This window comes from Eptatretus burgeri, chromosome 2, assembly GCF_056783735.1.
Source record: "Eptatretus burgeri isolate ZD-2024b chromosome 2, Ebu_testis_v1, whole genome shotgun sequence".
Classification (NCBI taxonomy): Eukaryota; Metazoa; Chordata; class Myxini; order Myxiniformes; family Myxinidae; genus Eptatretus; species Eptatretus burgeri.
The window spans coordinates 144,317,339-144,337,046 of record NC_140962.1 but is presented as its reverse complement, the minus strand read 5'-3'; the positions used below and the strand labels follow the sequence as shown (position 1 = coordinate 144,337,046).

Sequence of the window (19,708 nt, the reverse complement as noted above, 5' to 3'; positions counted from 1 at the left end):
CCAACCCTTTACGTGAAGTAAGATGGAGATTCAATAAAAGAAAAGACGAAGCGAAACGGGAAAAACAGTTCAACATAAAGCACATTTATTCCGCGGCAAACGGAAAGCACACATATACAATTATACACCAAAAGCAAATGTAAAAGTGACACGGCAATTCTGCACAAAAAGCAAATGTAAAAGTGACACGACAATTCTGCACAAAAAGCAAATGTAAAAGAGAAACACAATGCAGATCTACTACCGACTACCGAGCACACGGCAACACTTATACAGTTTTACTTCACAGACGGCGCCGACAACACATATACTCAAAGCAAAAGAAAAAGGGACCACCCTCAACGATGAGGGGGCAGACGGGCCTGGGGCCGAGACCGCGTCGAGCCTACCCGTCTGGTGATGAGCCGCAAAATGGCGGTGGCGCCCCGACTCCGCGGGCCTCGCTGGCACTGCCTGGAAATGGGGTGGGAACGGGGCCCCCTTCTCACACTATCTCAGCGCGGGGGAAACAGGAGGGGGTTGTTGATGCTCGGGGGAATGAGGATATCTCGCTGGCTCGGGTCCCGCGACGAGCGTCTCCACCGCGACCTCGGTCGCGTTACCGGCCTCCCCTCTCCGCAGCTCCCCGACTCTGACACGAGCGCCCTCTCGACTGCCTTCGCCGCCGCCACCTCTCCAACTCTCCCACTCTCCACTCTTCTCAGCTCCGTCCAACTGCTTTCTCTGACTCTTCTCTTCTCAACTCTCCTTGACTGACTGCCTTTTCGGCGAGCGAACGTGGCCCTCTATAGCCCCCGGGGCTTCGCTCCTTCACCTTTGACCCTTCACCTCTGGCTGGCTCCCCATTGGACAGAGGAAAAGTGGGCGTGAATGATTTTTGATCCGCGAATCTGCATATAGTGATTATACTCCGACGCACCTGGAGGCGGGGCCAAATCGCCCCACGCTCGCCGATAGGACGGAACAGAAGTGGGCGTGAATCGGTCTTGATCCGATTTCTTCGGAAAGGCTGGTGTTTTTGCACCCGCCGCTCGGCGCGCGCCCTGCACGAGTCCAGGATCGGTGTCCACAAGCGGCGCGGGAATGGCGGTGATGCGATGGTTGCGAGAGCGAGATGTGACGGCAAGGGCCGTGGCTGTTGTTGTGAAGCGGCGTTGCGGTTGGTGGTTGTTGTGTGATGGCTGTTGAGACGTGGTTGGTGGTGGTTGTGGTGGTAGTAATGGCGGCTGGTCCAAAATAAAGATAGTAAAAGAAAAACGGCTATCCCGAAGGGTCGCAGCCCGAATGAATGACATTTATTCCCACTAAACAACAGGTTTGGGCCTAACTACACATATACTTACAGAGATATCTCACCTAAGGGACCTGAATGGTGGTTTGCGAATTTTGTCAACCACAACTATATATATATATATATATATATATATATATATATATATATATATATATATATATATATATATATATATATATATATGTATATATATATATATATATATATATATATATATATATATATATGTATATATATAGATATAAGTAGGGTAAGAATACTGATTCTGGCTCACTTTTCCCCATGTAAATGAATGGGGGATTTTCAGCGATTCATATTTTTTTTCCCTAAAAATAAATCCCCTTTTTATCCCAAGGTATATTTATTTGTCTCCCCTTTTAACCTGGAGGTTGAACCTCATTGAATTGAACACCTGGGGGTTGAACAGCTCACTCATTGAACCTATAAAGATTTGTTCATTCTCAAATTCCTTCAATAGTTTAATTTTCTTTGCACAATAATCCCCATCTAAAATATTGACAAACAAAACATTTGAATCTTTATATTTTTGAAGATACCCCTTTTGTGCCATTACGAAATGATAAACTTCTCTTAATGCTCTCATCTGGCCACCTCCTGAACCACATATCATTTTGAGATTATAGTAAATTGTTTTTTCATTGTTCAATTGATAACCATCAAAGTTTTCAGTCCATTCAAGGATATTCATTTTTTTCTTTACATCCTCTAACTTACTAGTTTTTAAATTGATTCGCTTATTTGTTTTATTTACCTTTGTTTTAGTTATTTTTTCAATAAGACTTATTTGATATTTTTCACATTCATTATGTTTTCCATTTATATACCAAGACTGAGATTTTCTCCACTCTTTAGTTTGATTAATACTTGGTTTAACCATTTATATATTGTGAAAAAGCGCGGCGGTAGCCCTTAAAAACCCTAACCCATCTTCCCATCGTTAAAACATAATCTATTTTATACACTCTATCATACAATATCCATATGGAACACAATCTATTCCATTATCTAAAATAAATCTCTTATCATCAAAGGCTCCTAATGCCTTTTTATTTACTTCTTCACTATATATGTTATGTTTATAACTTCTTATTGTATTCATTTTCCTATATTCTTCTTTCTTATTCATCAAACAATTATAATAATTTCTAAAAGTTATTGATTTCTTTATTACATATTTCTTTATTCCCTTTAACCTCTTATCAATCTGTTCACCATACTTATAAGCATATGCCTTTGCTCTCAATCCAATAAACTCACTCATTACTTTTCCACCCAACTCATCCTTAAACTTACCAATAACCTTTTCATTCTTTTTGGAAAATAACTCACTCTTCTTGCTGAAATTACTTGTATCATATACTCCAATATTTTTCTTCATATCTTCATAAACATCATCAGTTTTTATATCTAGGATAAAACTATCAGTATCCATATACAACAATGAAACATTTTCACCATACTCTTTCTTTAAGTCATTATACAAATAATCATACATCAATATCTTTGATAAATCAAGAACTGCTGTTCCAATATAAATTGGTTTATCCATTACAATACTTTCCTTTTTCATATGAATTGCAGAAAAGTTCTCTGAAAAAACCTCTTCTCTCTCAAAACTTGGTTTATTTATCAATCTCGAAGCTTCTTTCCAAGATGTTGCGAATCTAATGTTTTGCCTGTTTCTAACATTTTCCATAGTCTTTCCAAATACAGCATTATTCATTAATTTATAAAAGTCCCCTTCAAATTTTACTTTTGTATTTGCTCTCATATCTGTATTGAATTGAATATACTTTTTCACCCAAGGACTTTGTTTAAATTTTAAAACTCTATGAATTTTAGCTACTCTCAATCCTTCTCTCAAAAACTGTTTTAAGCTTCTCTGATGCAAAACATATCCCTCTTTATCATAGAATGTTGTTAATAACTTTTCTGTTGATTTACCTTTAATATTAAAACTTTTATGATAATCACTTAACCATTCTTTCTTTGGAGTTTCTTTCTCACATGCAAAAGGAAGATCTTTATGCTTATTATGAAGATCACTCGGGTACCTCAAATCAACTTCAAAATAATAACCTTCTTCTTCGTCATTCAATTCCTCTTGAGAAGAAATAACAATATTCATCAAAGCCTTTTCATAATCCTTTTCTTCCACCCACTCTAATTTGCCATAAGGTAGAGATTGAGACATTGCCCATCCATACAAATTATTAGCATCAAAATACATCAAATAATTACTATCTTTTTCACTATCATAATTTGGGAGATATTTATTATTTGCTTTCGCATATCTTTTTGAACATACTTGTGATATTCCACCTCTCTTGGACTTCTCAATCATCAAAAGCATATCAACATCACTGATTAAATCTATATCTTGTTTTGTCATTTTCAACATTGCACTCCAAGCTAAACCAGGAGCTGTGAAATAGTGGGCAGGGTCTAATCCATAACAATTTTTATTATGACAGAGTGTTCTAAAAGCCTCAAACACATCAGCTAACAATAAAACATCTGTTTTTAGATATAAATCATGATATTCTCCAAGGTTCTTTATCTTAAATATTTCCATATTTCTTGTGCGTGTTTATATTCCTTATCACTTATCTCTTCTTCATAAAGGTTATTATAGAAACTTTCTTTTGAAGGAAGTTGTGTTTCTTTAAATCTCATAAATGAATCCATATAATCATAAGGATAAATTCCCTTACTTGTAAGAATTTTCTCTTTACTTTGAATTTCATTCCTTGTTTGAATTTCCTCTCTCGTAAGAATTCCTTCTTTAATCAGAATTTCATCTTTAATCTGAATTTCCTCTTTAGTTCGAATTTTCTTTATAATTAGAATTTCATCTTCAGTTAGAATTTCTTCATTAATTAGAGTTTCCTCTTTACTTTGAATTCTCTCTTTAATCTGAATTTCCTCTTTAGTGAGAATTTCCTCTTTTGGAAAGAATGAATTAAGATTTGGAAAAGAGTCCGTGGAGCTTAGATTTGATGCGAGGTAGGCTAGTGGTGTTCCCATAAACTTGTAAGAATCTAAAAACCTAATACGAGTTAAAGGTTTTGTGAATATCATTTTTGAAAATGAAATATACTTTTGACTTGTGTTTGTTATAGCAGAAATATTCCCTGGTGTTTTTGAAAGTTCATTTATAAATAGATGTGTATCATAGTTGGCGCTGTTGTGAAGAAAGACTGGAATAAAAGAAGGTAATTTATAATTAAGATTACAACAGGAATGAGCGGGACCTCTATATTTACCAGTAAGATGACAATGGTCTCTAACTTTAGACTCCTTAATTTCCCCCTCACAAATATGACAGATATTGTTCATTCTAAATTCTAATTTTTCTTCTTTGGTTAATTTCATCGGTTCATTTGTTTCTTTCATTAATTTAGTGAGTCTTATACAATCCTTTTCTAATCGTTTTACAAACTCTTGTGAAGCATTTTTTCCACGATAATGTTCAAGTTTGTTATACTTTTCTCCAACAGATGATTTGATATAATAACAGAAACCACAAGGAATATGTTTTTGATATTTATTTGTATATGGTTCTTTTGGATTAGGAGAAGCAGTATTTATCTTTTTAAGGATACATTCAAAATCAGCGTATATCACAAATGGGTGCATGATAGATTTATTATAATCTTCAAAAGAAATCTTTTCACCAGGTTTAGGCATTGTAATTACAGCTGATTTATGATTACTACAATATTTTGAATGTTGTTCTAATCGTTCTTTTGTATGAAATGAATTAAGACATCGCTTACAAGGATATATTTTGTTTGCTGTTCTGAATACCTGAGAAGAGATTAATCTTGATAAATTATTGATGTATGTGTAATGTGAATTCTTTCCAACACTAAAATATAAAAGGTCAATGTGTGTTTCTTCATTTTTATAGTTGTTTGAAATTTTTAATATTTGAACTTTGTTTGTATCCGTTAATCCATATACATTAATAGAAAGATTATTCTTTTTCTCAAATTTAGGAATATCTGTTAATGGCATTGGGAATTTAAAATCTTTAATGTCCAAGGTATTCTCATATTTCATATATTGTTTTACTCTTTCTGAATTACATTTTGGTGGATGTAAGTGAGCAAGAACAGACCAGAGAAAACATTTATTATCATTGTTCTTAATATTAACAACTGCCTTCTTTAGTTTTATTTCTTTTGTTAATTCAATATAAGAAGAAGCTTTAAGAGGGTTTGATTTTAGAATGTGTATATCTAAAAAGATGATTTTTTAAATATTGAATCCACTTCCTACCACTGTATTATCAACATCCTCCTCTTGTCTTGATAGTTCTTCATAAACCCCACTATTCAAAAAATCTTGAAATGATGTTATAAAATGAAGATCTGTTCTCATATAAGGAGTTTGTTCTTCATCTTGTCTTTTCATATTCATTTTCACTCCCATATAAAACTTTAAAGTTTTCATTTCTTTTAATGTCTTTTTAATAAATTTTTCAACATCGGGTTTCACTATTTCAATTGATTCAGCTATTGATGATGGACCGGGTTCTCCAAATTGAAAAATCCTTATTTTTATATGCCCTTTAAATGCCTCATCAGTGTTTTTAATATAATAGTCTCCCTTTACTCATTTTTCTTGTGTTTTTGTGATTGAAGATGTTGATTATAACTACTCTTCAAAACATCCTTTGAACAGATATCACAATGTTTTCTTTCCAACTCAAGAGGAGATATTTGATGAAATAGATTAAATGTGTGTTTGTTGGTTCGGAGGTGTTTTCTATAATGTTTATATTTGTGATTACAAACATCGCAGTACGTTGTATTCACCATATTTATGGAATAAAACTTTGCTTAAACTAAAATTTTCTTGATGAAAATTTCGTTTAATTTATAGGTGAATCTGTGCTTAAAAACATTTTATCCTCCAACTTTTTCACTTAATAAATACAATGTTTCAAGACACAAAAGACAAGTTTCAATCAATCTCTTCATCTGTTAAAGATACTGAGAAATATGTCAAGGATGTAAAATTGAACAAAGATAAATATAACAACTATTGGATAAAAACTATTATGGTAAATAATATGAGTTCTTCAATTTCCTTCAGTGGAAGGGCTTTTAGTATACCTGGTAGAACATCAATTAAAGTATCTCTAACAAAAGTTTCTCCTCTCCTTCTAGTAATATATTCAAAACTAGAAAAAGCAATGAAACAAGAAAAAGTATCAAAGAACAAAAACCTTATGGATGAAGCTTTAGAAAGAAAAGATAAGACCATCTGTAATATGCAAGGAGAAATTTGTATTTTTTTCAACAACCCTAAAGATGTAAATCTTGATGAAATAAAGGATGTTAATATATCAGGTGAAATGACATTTCGTTCAATAGTAGTTAACGATAATTTTAAAATTACCTTTAATATAAAAAATGTTGTCGTTGAATCTGATAATGAAAAAAAGTATATCGATATCGATGGTAATATACAACTGAAAGTATAGATGAATTTCAGTTTAAGTAAAGTTTTACTTTATAAATATGCTAGACTTTCCTGATTCTCCATATGACAAATTTGAGAATTGTCCTGCGTGTGAAAGACGGGATTAAACACAGAGTCAAAAGCCTATAAACAATGTATATTCTGTGATTATCTTCTAATTAATGATAATAAAAAATATAAAAAGGAAAATAATTCTTTTAGATTTACACCAAAAATGAATTACTTTACAAGATTGATTAGAGAAATGAATGTAAAGTATGAGGATGATAACACACCTTTCCTTACAAGGGAAGAAACTGAACGTATAAGAGAAATGTTCAAAGGATTGTTGTTGTATATTATTCATGGATGTAATTTTCAGGGAAATATCAACACAAGATATTGTATAAATAAAATAATGGATTATCTTGAAATTAAACCTGAACTTAGGATAAAATATAGAGTTTCTAAAAAAGCCAATAATAAATTAAATAACCTGTTTTTCAAATATATAAATGAATGATTTTTTACCTATTTGGGAAAATAAGATAAAATTTAACAACCATAAAAATCTCCCAAATTCATTAAGATGTCTCATAGTTGGTTCAAGTGGATGTGGAAAAACCTGCTTACTTTTAAAAATGCTCCTCACTCCCAACTTTTTAGATTATGATAATTTAATAATTTTCACAAAGTCGAGTTTTCAACCAGAGTATCAACTACTCTCACAAGGTTTTAATGCTGGTCTTCAAAAAGAAGATATAATAGGTTTATTTAAATGTCAAAAAAACCTAAATGATTATATCATTGAAGATATAATTCAACTATTTTGTGATACACAGAGATGTAAAAAGAAATCAAATCTTATAACTTGTATTCTTAGTGATAATACGGATGATATACCGTCTCCCAAAGATTTGGATAAATCAAAAAAGAACCTCGTTATCTTTGATGATTGTGTTAATGAGAGAAACCAAACGGTAATGGACAGCTACTACACAAGAGGGAGACATTCTTCTTGTAATTGTATTTATCTTAGTCAATCGTACTTTCAACTTCCTCGTCGTTCCATCAGAAACAATGCTAATACTTTTATTTTATTCAAGTTAAATTCAATAGATATCAATAATTTTTGGAGAGATAATTGTTCTACATTATGTAGTAAAAAGAAATTTGAGGATTATATGAAGCACACGACTGAAAAATATAAATATATTGTTGTGAAACAAGATGAGATATTAAGGGATATATTTTTTGTTTTATAAACAATTACATATATAAATGACAACTATTATTATAAATCTTGTGGGTAAATCTGCTTCTGGAAAAAAACTTTCATAAATCAAGGTTCTTGTGTAGTACAAATGAGAATATTGTAAATTTACTTAAAAAACACCCCGTGATACGCATTGTATCAACAACAACTAGAGCAATAAGACCTGGAGAAGTAAAAGGTGAAGATTATCACTATATTTCAGTGGAGGAACATATGCGATTGAGGAATGAAGGACAAATATTTGAGGAAGTTTCTCTTGGTACAACAAAATATTCACATTGTAAGAGTGAGTTAAAGAAACTAAAATCTGGTGGTGTTGGGATATTAGAAACTAATCCAGAAGGAACGAGACAAATTATTAAATATCTGAGCGGAGTGAAGATTTTATCATTCGGTTTTGATGTTGATGAAGAAACTCAACACAAACGTATGAAAAGCAGAGATGCAAGGATTAGTGAAGAAGAAATTACAACTCGCATTAATGTTAATAAAGAATTTGATGAAATATTTAAAGAAAAGGATTTATTTGAACACATCTACTTGAATGATGAAGAAAAGGAAAATTTCCCTGTTGATCTTTACAATTCATTAAATGATATTTTACAATAAATAAATGGATACAAAAGAAAGAGCAAGAAGATTTAAGGAACATCAAGAGTTGGTTTCAAAAGTTGTAAAACAACAGGAAGACATAAAGAAGAAACGCAGACAGAAACTAACAGGCGAAGAAGCATTTGAAAAAAACAAGAGAAATTTTTTAAACCACTTTTAAAAACTTCCCAAGAAAAAATGAAAGATGTTTCCACAGTTCCCACAGTAGAATATACTCCTAGAAAGCTTCAAATGTTAAAAGATTTCAGTCAAATGACGGAGGAAGAATTAGAGCATTTAGGAGAATTAGAATATGATGATGAAGGTTTATTTCAACAACTGGAAGAGATTAATCAACCCCTGATTATATTGTGAATGCTGTTCAAAACAATGAATATTCAGCGGATTCAAAAACCAAAGCAGGACTCATTCCAACAGAACAACCAGCAATATTTCATCTTGTTCAAGAAAAGGTATTGATATTTAATGATGAATTAAGGTTCTTAAGTTCTGCTCAACCCCCTGTTAAACTAACTCCGAGATTAATGTTTCTTCTCACAAAAGATGGAAGACAAGGTTCAACTGTGAGGGATGAATCAAAGTATATTGATAAACCATTGGATATGGAAAATAATGATGATAGAGTATATATTGATTTGCTGAACACTCTAAATTATAAGGTTATTCTTTCTGGTAAAAGTAGGAAGAATGAGAAGGAGAAACACATTATTCAGGCTTTAAGTATCCTTGGTTCAGGTATTAGTTTTCTTCCAAATGACCCATCGCAATTAGTTAATAGACTGTTATTGTTGTTCGGCAGTAAGAAGGCTGGAAATAACAATTGTTTTAATGAAGCATCAGCCATTTTAGACCAGTTGATGAACATGAAAATAATTAATAAATCTCAATATAAAGACATTTTATCTCATATTAAATAAGATGAGAAGCACAATCCTGAGTTTTAATTTCACAACAAGCGACCACACATCTTCATTCCCATACCCACTACAACTTGACACAACAAAAGAATATGAGGCATCTTTATTGTCCATGGAGACTTATAATACCTTATTTAATATAACCGAGAAAAATGACAAGTTTAGTTATAATCCGGGAAGTGGATACAAAACGATAACAGTCTCACCCGGAGCATACGAGATTTCTCAAATATCTTCCGAAATTGCTCGTCTTATGAAAGAACAGGGTGATGAACCAAAAAATATTGTTATAAACATTCAAAAACATACTTCAAAATCAACGATTAAAGTTAAAAATAACTACAAGGTTGATTTCACAATTGATAATTCATTTAGAGAGTTATTAGGTTTCTCCTCAAAAAAGATTGAAACTAATGGGACGTTTTACAGTGATAATGTCATTCAAATATCCTCAGGAATAAATTCGGTGTTAATTCACTGTGATTTGATTGATGGTGCTTATAATGATGGATTAAAAACAAATACAATATTTTCATTCAGCGCATACTCAACCCCAATTGGTTATAAATTCAATATGGAACCTAAAAATTTGGTTTATCTACCTGTGTCAGGAAAAACCATACACAGAGTAAATTTTAGGATAACCGACCAAGATAATCGTGTGATCTCTTTTAATGGAGAAGTTATATCCATCAGAATTCACCTACGTGAAGTTTTTCAATAAATAAATACGATGGTTATTGTGAGGAAGCACGAGTTGGGAAAATATAAAATAATTACAGGGGATGGGATGTTCCTTTCCCCGTACTACAAGGGTGAAGGTATGTATCTTGGTAGAGGATACTATAAACCTAAGAGACAAAGGGGTGTCGGACATCAATTTAGAGGAGATGGGATAATTGATACTCTCATGGGTATTGGTTCAACTATTCTTAAACATAAAGACCTAATTGGTTCAACTGCTTCTGCTGTGGGAAATGTAGCAGGTGCTGTAAAGAGTATAAAAGATGCTCAGAAAGAATCTCATAAATTACAAGCAATAAAAGAAATTAAGAAAGGTAAAACTCAGTTGTCCCCCCAAGAACGACAGAAAATAATTCAAATACTTGGATCAGGGTTTCAAAAGTTTTAACATCTTTTTCCTAAATAAATACAAGTATGGAAGCAATTGATAGTATCTATGATTTGGATGATACTATTATTATCTCAAACTCCACTAAAAAAGAAGATTACTTCAAGGTAAATGCAATAACTGGAACAGACTGGAATACAAATGGTACAAAAAGTTTTGAAATAAATAATCAACAAACCTATTTGAATCTCTCCGAAAGTTTCTTGTTGTGTAAATTTAAATTCACTAAGGCTGGGAATAACACAAACGCTACACTTGTAAATGATTTCTTCTGGAAAATGTTTGATAGTGTGCGATTGTATATTGGAACACAAGAAGTTGAAGCGGTTGATTATGTCTCTGCTGTATCTGAAATGATGAAATTTACACTCTATACATTCAGTGATAGAATGGGAAAGGGGTCTGTCGAAGGTTTTATTCCTGATATGTCAACGGGAACAAACACAGACCCTGGATATATTCAAAGGAAAGGAATGTATAATGATGATACAAAAGCAGAAAATAGTTTTACTGTGGCAGTTCCTCTTAAAGGTATATTTGGATTTTGTGATTATGATAAAGTTCTGTATGGTCTTAAAATTAGATTTCAACTACAAAGGAATGATAATGAAAATAGATTGCTTTTTGGTGTTGGTAATGCTTTTGGTGATCAGAATAAATTTGTAATTGAGGAGATGAGTTGGTATATCAGTGAATATACTCCTAATCTTAAAACAGAAGAGATGTTGAATCGAAGACTTAACTCAAAGAAACCACTCAGTGTATCATACCTCAAAAGAAGATGTCAACACGTTAAACTCAATCAAACTACTTACACGTAGAATTTAGGTGTTCTGGAAGGAAAGCCACGATATCTGTGGATGATTTTTAAAAAGCCAGATGGTGATACTGCGACTGATAAGAATAATGCATTGAGTGATAATGCTAAGGTGAAACAACTTCGCGTTTCTCTAGATGGAACATTTTATCCACGAGATAGATTGGAAATTAATTGGGAAAAAAATGATTTTGCTGAAGCATACAAGTCTTACCAAAAGGTGTGTGAAAGTAATGGAAATAAAGAACCTATTTTGGATATGACAGCATTTAAAAGTTTGTATACAATCTATACGTTTGACCTGAGCGCTCAAAAAGAAACTATAAAGTCTAATCGAGTGGATACTTCCCTATACATTGAAAGAGGAGAGAGTGAAGAAGTTGATACATATTGTTTGCTTTTGGAAGAAACAGAATTGCAGATTAATACAGATAATGGTGTGATGATTAGTCTCACATAATTTTTTGTTAAATAAATGAGTGGCAAAGTACCAACTGGGGTATATGTTAATCAAATCAATCTTCATAAACTATCATCTTGTGTTCAAAATCAAAAGCCTTGTACGATTAACGTTAATACAATTCAGAGAAAAGGAGCAGTAATAATTGATGTTTTGCTCACAAGAGAACAGGTTAAAATCTTGAATGACACTGGCTCACTTAAAATTAAAATGACAAAACCAATGTTGAAAAAATATTCAATAAGAGAGACGAGTGGAGGATTTCTCCCATTTCTAATTCCTTTATTTGCTGGTTTAAGTGCGGTTGGAGCATTGACGGGTGGTATTTCAACAGCGGTCAAAACTGCCAACGAAAGGAAGGCTCAACTCCAGGCTCAAAAAGAATTGGAAAGACATAACAAAGAGTTGGAGAAACAAATTAGTGGAAATGGTGTAATTGTAGATTTTGCTGAAAAACTTGAAGGTCTGCCTGATAAAGCGAGATTGTTAGTTGGAGATATGCTTTCTTCTATAGCACAAGCAGGTGTAAAATTAACGAAAAGAGGTAATGGATTATATCTTTCTAATAAATAAATGAGCATTGATGAGTGGTTGAAAGAATTTGGAAAGAATACAACATCAAATTTACAACTTGCCAAATATTGTAAGAAATTAAAAATTCATAATGTGGTTATTTGTATGAGAGATGAATTAACAAATGTGTCGAAACATACAAAGAATATTATTATGAACTTAGAAGATAATGATGGGAACGGTTCTCATTGGGTTTGTATTTTTAATAGTCAAGACAAATATTATTTTGATAGTTTTGGTCTTCCACCACCTGTTGAAGTCATAAAATTCTTACAGAATGGTGTTTATCAAACATTTCAAGTCCAAGAATTAAATTCCAAGTGTTGTGGTCAATTATGTCTATATGTGTTATTTCAACTCAACAAAAATAAAAAATTTTATGATATTATTTTTAATCTAATATAAATGACTTATGTTGGTAAAGATGGTTCTATCTTTGGTGTATCTCAAGAACTGGATATTGATTTATCAAATTATTATACAAAGGCACAGGCTGAACGATATAAATATAATATAAACAAAAATATTAACATGAAAAATGCTTATAAATTAAAAAATTATCCAAGCCCAACTGACGCGAATGACTTGGTGAGATTAAGCGATTTATCACAATATATATACTTAAATAAAACGGCTGTGTATTCTAAAGATACAGAAGTGTTGATATTATCTCCAGGTCATACAGAATTCACAGTTCGAATTAAAATAAATTTTTATAAAGAAGGGCGTATCGTTTGTATGAGAATAGAACAATGGGGGTATGATATGAATGATTTAGGGTATAATTGGTCATTTAAAATTAACCTCGAAGACCTGGAACAATTAAATCAGTCTCGTAAGGAAGAATATTATCCACTTGGTATCGAGAATGAGTTTTGTGGAGCCACGATTAGTAAACAACAAATAAAAGAATTTAATAAGGGTAAATATAATAATGGTTTTGCCCTTGCTTATCTCATGAAAACAGAAAAAACAGGATTATATATAATAAGTAAGGAAATACAAAATGATTTAACTATGGGAAGATGGGGAGGTGTTTCGTGCCATAATATTATTCTAACATATATTTCTAATACATAAATGACAGCAAGAAGGCTTCAAGAAAATTATCATTTCTGTGTCCAAGCATACCTTCAAGAAAAGGGTATTCGGTATTTTAATAAATATGTTCTACAACATAAGAATGAGGTATTTTCAATAAAAGATTGGCATTATGCTGATGTTGATAAACCGACAACTTTAGATTTAATTAGAATGTTAAATAATGAAAAAATTATAAGGTTAAGAAAAGGTAAAGCTCTTTTAGAAATTCAAAAGAAATTTTATTGGTTTCCTGTTGTAAAAAAAATTATTTTGGATACAGGAATAACAAGAAATCCTGATGAATATATGTATAATATTCTATGGGGTGTAAACGATTCAAGTATAGTAAGGGATGAGGAAGGAGTTGAAGAAGAGAGGGAAGAGGAGGAAAAGGAGAAGGAGGAGAGGGAGAAGAAAGAGAAGGAGGAAAAGGAGAAGAGAGAGAAGGAGGAAAGAGAGTCGAAAGAGAAGGAGGAAAAGGAGAAGAGAGAGAAGGAGGAAAGAGAGAATAGAGAGAGGGAGGAAAGAGAGAAGAGAGAGAGGGAGAAGAAAGAGAAGGAGGAAAAGGAGAAGAGAGAGAGGGAGGAAAGAGAGAGAATAAATAAATATTATAGCATGGAAACCAGTGAGATTCAAAAAAGAATAGAGGTATTACAGAAAATAACTCAACCCACCGAGGAGGAATACAAAGAATTAACAAGTCTATTTGCAATACTTTCAACAAAACTATTAGCATCGTCAAGCTATTCATTTTAATTCAAGTTTTTTCTTAAATAAATGGAGGAGAGAGTGAAGGCATTTCTAAGGATTCTTTATGTTTTAAAAATTAAGATTCAAATGTGCATGTTGGAAACTAAAAAGGTTTTTGCACTCTGCAGGAATTTTTCTCATAAATAAATGAGTTATTGTCTCAAATGTAAAAAGAAAACTAATACTAAAAATATTTCATATATTAAAAGTAAAAATAACAGGGTTATACAAAAAGGTATATGTTCGGTGTGTGGTTCAAAAAAAAATCAATTTATCTCCAAACACAAACTCGGAGGAGATATACAAAAGTTTTTATCAGGAAGTAAATTTACAACTACTGGAATACCAGGGGAATTACATCTTCCAGGGTATTCTTTCTGTGGTCCAGGCACAAACTTAGATAAAAGATTAGATGAGGCAGACAATCCTAAATCCTGGAGTAAACCAATCAATAGAGTTGATGAAGTGTGCATGAGACACGATATTGATTATGGGAATACCACAACGTTGGAAGAAAAGCATGAAGCCGATAGAGAAATGTTGTATAATTTGTCTCTGATACAAAATCCAACCTTGAGAGAAAAAGTTGATAGGTTCATCGTGAAGAAGATGATTAGTGCTAAATTGAAACTTGGACTTGGAAATTCAAAAAACTTATAGGCTCTAATGATGCCATTAAGACTGAAGAGCAATTAGCTGATGAATTACACAAACCAATATTCACAAAGTTTCAGAGAAGGAAAGTTTATTCCAAGGAAGTTGATTATATCTGGTCTGCTGATTTGATTGAACTCAATAATGATAAGGGGTACAAGTATGCTTTAACCGTTATTGATTTGAGGAGTAGATATGCGTGGGTTGTCCCTTTAAAAAACAAAACAGGTAATACTCTTATGTTAGCTTTTCAACAGATATTTAATAAAAGTAAGAGAAAACCTAAGAAATTGTGGACTGATGAGGGTAGAGAGTTTTATAACAAGACATTTATGAATTTTCTAAAAAATGACAGTATTACATTATACAGTACCTTTAATGAAGGGAAGGCAGTTGTTGTTGAACGTTTTAATCGTACCTTAAAAGAGAGACTATATAAAAAATTCACACAACTCGGTTCACAACAATGGTCATCTTTTATTCAGGATATTGTGGATAAGTATAATGACACGATTCACACGTCAACGAATATGAAGCCATCAGAAACATTTACAAAATTAAAATATGAAAAAGAAATTAATGTCAGAAAACCTAAGTTCAAAGTTGGTGATATCGTAAGAATATATAGGTGGAAATCTCATTTTGAAAAGGGTTTTACTGAACGATGGACGAAAGAACTTTTTAAAATTGTTGATGTAATAGATACAGTTCCTTGGACTTATAAAATATATGATTTGGAAGGGGAAGAGATTTTAGGTTCATTTTATTCACAGGAATTACAAAAGACAAAACTAAGCAGATAATACACCTTTGTGGACACTAGAGGGACAAGTCCGAGGTGTATTACAGTATATAATGTGTGTCAAGGGGGACGTTCTTAGATCTGTGAACCCCAAACACAGAATCCTCAACTGAATAGTCAAGGTTTAACTTTTGTTTGTGTGTGTGTGTGTGTGTGTGTAATGGGAGCAATAGGTTGGCGCTTCACTCCCTCCTACTATACACCGTTGTGGACACTCGAGGGCCAAGTCCGAGGTGTATAACAGTATATAATGTGTGTCAAGGGGGACGTTCTTAGATCTGTGAACCCCAAACACAGAATCCTCAACTGAATAGTCAAGGCTTAACTTTTGTTTGTTGATGTGTATGTGTGTGTGTGTCCCAACCCTCACATTCAAAATCTCAACCCCAACCCTCACATTCAAAATCTCAACCCCAACTCAATCCTCACCCAACACAGTCTTTTTCAAAATGAGATTTACACCTATATATATATATATATATATATATATATATATTTTACGTTTTTTTTTTTTTTTCTCTTCTTCTAATTCTGTCTTTTAAGGCTTTCAGGTTTGATGACATAGAAAGAGAGAGTAAGAACTTTCTTGATAGGTTTAGATCCCAAAGAGTGATAGCAACTCCAAAAGTCTCCAAAATATAAATAAATAAAATAATAATAATAATAAATAAATAAATAAATAAATAAAAGCCCCCAAAAAAGTTTCAAGTGTCCAACATAAACCCAACTTTCCAAGTCTTCAAGGTATAACCACATTCCCGTTGAGTTTCCAAGATATGTATCACATTGTGAGTTATCAATCCAGAACCCACATTTCAAGTATTCAAAGTAAAACCAACTTACAAAGTCTCTTAAGGATAACTCATTTACTGATTTTTTCAAAATGTGTGAGTCTCCAAGGTAGGACCCATATTTAGAACCATCTTGGCAGAACCCTTTTCCTGAGTCTCCAAGGTAGTTATTTAAACCATCAAGGCAGAACTCATTTACTGATTTTTTCAAAATTTGTGAGTCTCCAAGGTAGGACCCATATTTAGAACCATCTTGGCAGAACCCTTTTCCTGAGTCTCCAAGGTAGTTATTTAAACCATCAAGGCAGAACTCATTTACTGATTTTTTCAAAATTTGTGAGTCTCCAAGGTAGGCCCCATATTTAGAACCATCTTGACAGAACCCTTTTCCTGAGTCTCCAAGGTAGTTATTTAAACCATCAAGGCAGAACTCATTTACTGATTTTTTTCAAAATTTGTGAGTCTCCAAGGTGGGCCCCATATTTAGAACCATCTTGGCAGAACCCTTTTCCTGAGTCTCCAAGGTAGTTATTTAAACCATCAAGGCAGAACTCATTTCTTGATTTTTTCAAAATTTGTGAGTCTCCAAGGTAAAACTTGTATTCTGGCTCATCAAGGTATAACTTGTTCAGTGGGTATTGTCTTGATAACTCACAATGAGTACTATTGCTGTAAAACTCTTTTTCAGGATTTTGCTGGTCTCCAAGGTATAACTCTTTGGTTGGGTCATCAAGGACGAACTCATTCTGTGGGTCTTGGTCGCTCATAAGGTCTTCAACCAAGCCAACAATTTCGCCCCAAGTTGTAGCAAAAGCAGTATTTTCATTTCGTATTTCAGACACAATTTCCTGTGAGAGAAAATAATAATGTATTAATTAAGTTATTTAATTATTAAATGAGTATGCTTCAATCAAAGTTTGAAAATAGGAAAATAAAAAATCTTACCTCAATCGATAAGAGGTTTGAATCCAGTTCATCAACTTGAAGGTTTAGTTCCATACAAGACAGAGAGTTCCAAGGAACACCAAAGTCATCCCACTCAAGGTCTTGGTCGCTCATAAGGTCTTCAACCAAGCCAACAATTTCGCCCCAAGTTGTAGCAAAAGCAGTATTTTCATTTCGTATTTCAGACACAATTTCCTGTGAGAGAAAATAATAATGTATTAATTAAGTTATTTAATTATTAAATGAGTATGCTTCAATCAAAGTTTGAAAATAGGAAAATAAAAAATCTTACCTCAATAGATAAGAGGTTTGAATCCAGTTCATCAACTTGAAGGTTTAGTTCCATAGAAGACAGAGAGTTCGAGACAAGCACACAGAACACCATTGCCAGCAAAAACAAATGTTTAAAATGGAGCCTGGGTTTGAAGCTTTTATAGAGAAAGACTGGTGGGTGTGGTTTCCTTTGGAAATTCCCTGGGCAAGCCTAGGCAAGCCTTCATTGGGAAATTTTTCAAAACCATAACATCCTGTAATTTTCTAGTGATTTCTTTGTGAGTCAGAGATGAACTGGAAATGATGTAAGAGTGGGCGGGGCTTAGCAAAAGTGGGCGGGGCTTAGCAAAAGTGGGCGGGGCTTAGGAAAAGTGGCCGTGGCTTAGAAAAAAATACCTTATGAAAAGTGGGTGGAGCTTAGCAAAAGTGGGCGGGGCTTAGCAAAAGTGGGCGGGGCTTATTGAATACCTTGTGGAAAGTGGGCGGGGCTTAGCAAAAGTGGGCGGGGCTTAGCAAAAGTGGGCGGGGCTTAAAGAAAAGTGGGCGGGGCTTATTGAATACCTTGTGGAAAGTGGGCGGGGCTTAACAAAAGTGGGCGGGGCTTAAAGAAAAGTGGGCGGGGCTTATTGAATACCTTGTGGAAAGTGGGCGGTGCTTAACAAAAGTGGGCGGGGCTTAAAGAAAAGTGGGCGGGGCTTAACAAAAAATAACCTGTGGCTCAGGAGGGTTTTTTTTTTTTTTTTTTTTTTTTTTTTTTTTTTGTATACCTTGGTCGAGGCTCGTATGAGAGCTAACACACAACTCACAGCAAGGAGGCATGAGACAAGAGGGGTGGGAGTGGAAGGGACAAAACATTGGGGAACAGATACAGGTGAACTGTGGAAGGGGAGAGGGCTGGGGATGGGGCGGGGAACATGGCGAGGAGAAGATGGACATTACAGGGACTTTCAGGAAGGAAAGCAGGAGAATTGAAGGAAGTGGGCTTGGGTGGATTATCGGGGGTAGAAAAGATCGAGGATTTGGATGGGGGAAGATAAGAGGTGGTGGTGAACAGCTGTTTTGAAAGCCTGGAGGGAAGAATGGGAAAGAATAGAGTGAGGAAGTTTATTCCAAAGGCGGGAAAAAAAGAGGAATGAAAGAGTGAAGATGAGCAGTGATTCGTGATTTTGGTAGTTTTACCAGAAGGGGTTGTTGGCGGACCTTGAGCGCCCTGTGGAAATGTGGTTGGGACAAATCGCAGAGAGAGCAGGGGGGGCAAGGCTGGAGAGGAGTCGGTAGAAGACAGAAAGACCACCGACCAACCTGCGGTGATTGAGTGAGAGGCCCAAAGACTCAGCTTCATTGCGGGAGATGCCAATGATCTTAAAAGCCCTGTTTTCGACAGCGTGAAGTCGAGAAAGGTGGGAGGCAGGAGCACCAGCCCAGAGGGGAGAGCAGTACTCCATCAGGCTACGGACAAAAGCTTTGTAAGTAGTCAGGAGCTCAAGAGGGCCGAGGAAGGACTTTGCACGACGGAGGATTCCCAGTCGGCGACTGGCTTTGAGGCAAGGTTGGAAATGTGACTTTCCCAGGAAAGGTCATGGCAGATAGTGAGACCCAGAAGCTTGAAAGAAAAGACTTCTTCCAGAGGATTGTTGAGAAAGTGGATGGGGGGGGTTTTGTAAACGGTCCTTTCGAAGAGACATAGTGAGAGTGTGAGATTTGTGTGGATTGAAAGACATGTTCCACGTGTTGGACCAGTTTGTGATTTTATCCAGATCTGCAGTGAGCGAAGAAGCTGCTGCTTGCCGGTCTGAGGGATGACAGATGGTACGGCAGAGGGTGGAGTCGTCGGCA

The 19,708-nt window shown here is 34.2% G+C and overlaps 1 protein-coding gene across 1 annotated transcript; it reads right to left on the bottom strand.

The window, feature by feature from the left end:
* Positions 1 to 16,442: 16,442 nt before the first annotated feature.
* Positions 16,443 to 18,211, bottom strand: LOC147033410 (uncharacterized). The gene is made up of 3 exons (XM_085854689.1): positions 17,892 to 18,211; positions 17,600 to 17,794; positions 16,443 to 17,502 (listed from the first exon to the last, which is right to left on the bottom strand). The coding sequence occupies exons 1-3, from the start codon at positions 17,982 to 17,984 to the stop codon at positions 17,086 to 17,088; spliced, it is 705 nt and encodes a 234-aa protein (XP_085710815.1). The 5' UTR covers positions 17,985 to 18,211; the 3' UTR covers positions 16,443 to 17,085.
* Positions 18,212 to 19,708: the final 1,497 nt, after the last annotated feature.

Excerpts from the sequence above, each read along its gene's own strand:
- LOC147033410 (XM_085854689.1), bottom strand. The coding sequence starts at position 17,984 with ATGGTGTTCTGTGTGCTTGTCTCGAACTCTCTGTCTTCTATGGAACTA. Across the intron at positions 17,795-17,891 it reads CAAACCTCTTATCTATTGAG|GAAATTGTGTCTGAAATACG; the intron begins GTAAGATTTTTT and ends TTTCTCTCACAG. Across the intron at positions 17,503-17,599 it reads CAAACCTCTTATCGATTGAG|GAAATTGTGTCTGAAATACG; the intron begins GTAAGATTTTTT and ends TTTCTCTCACAG.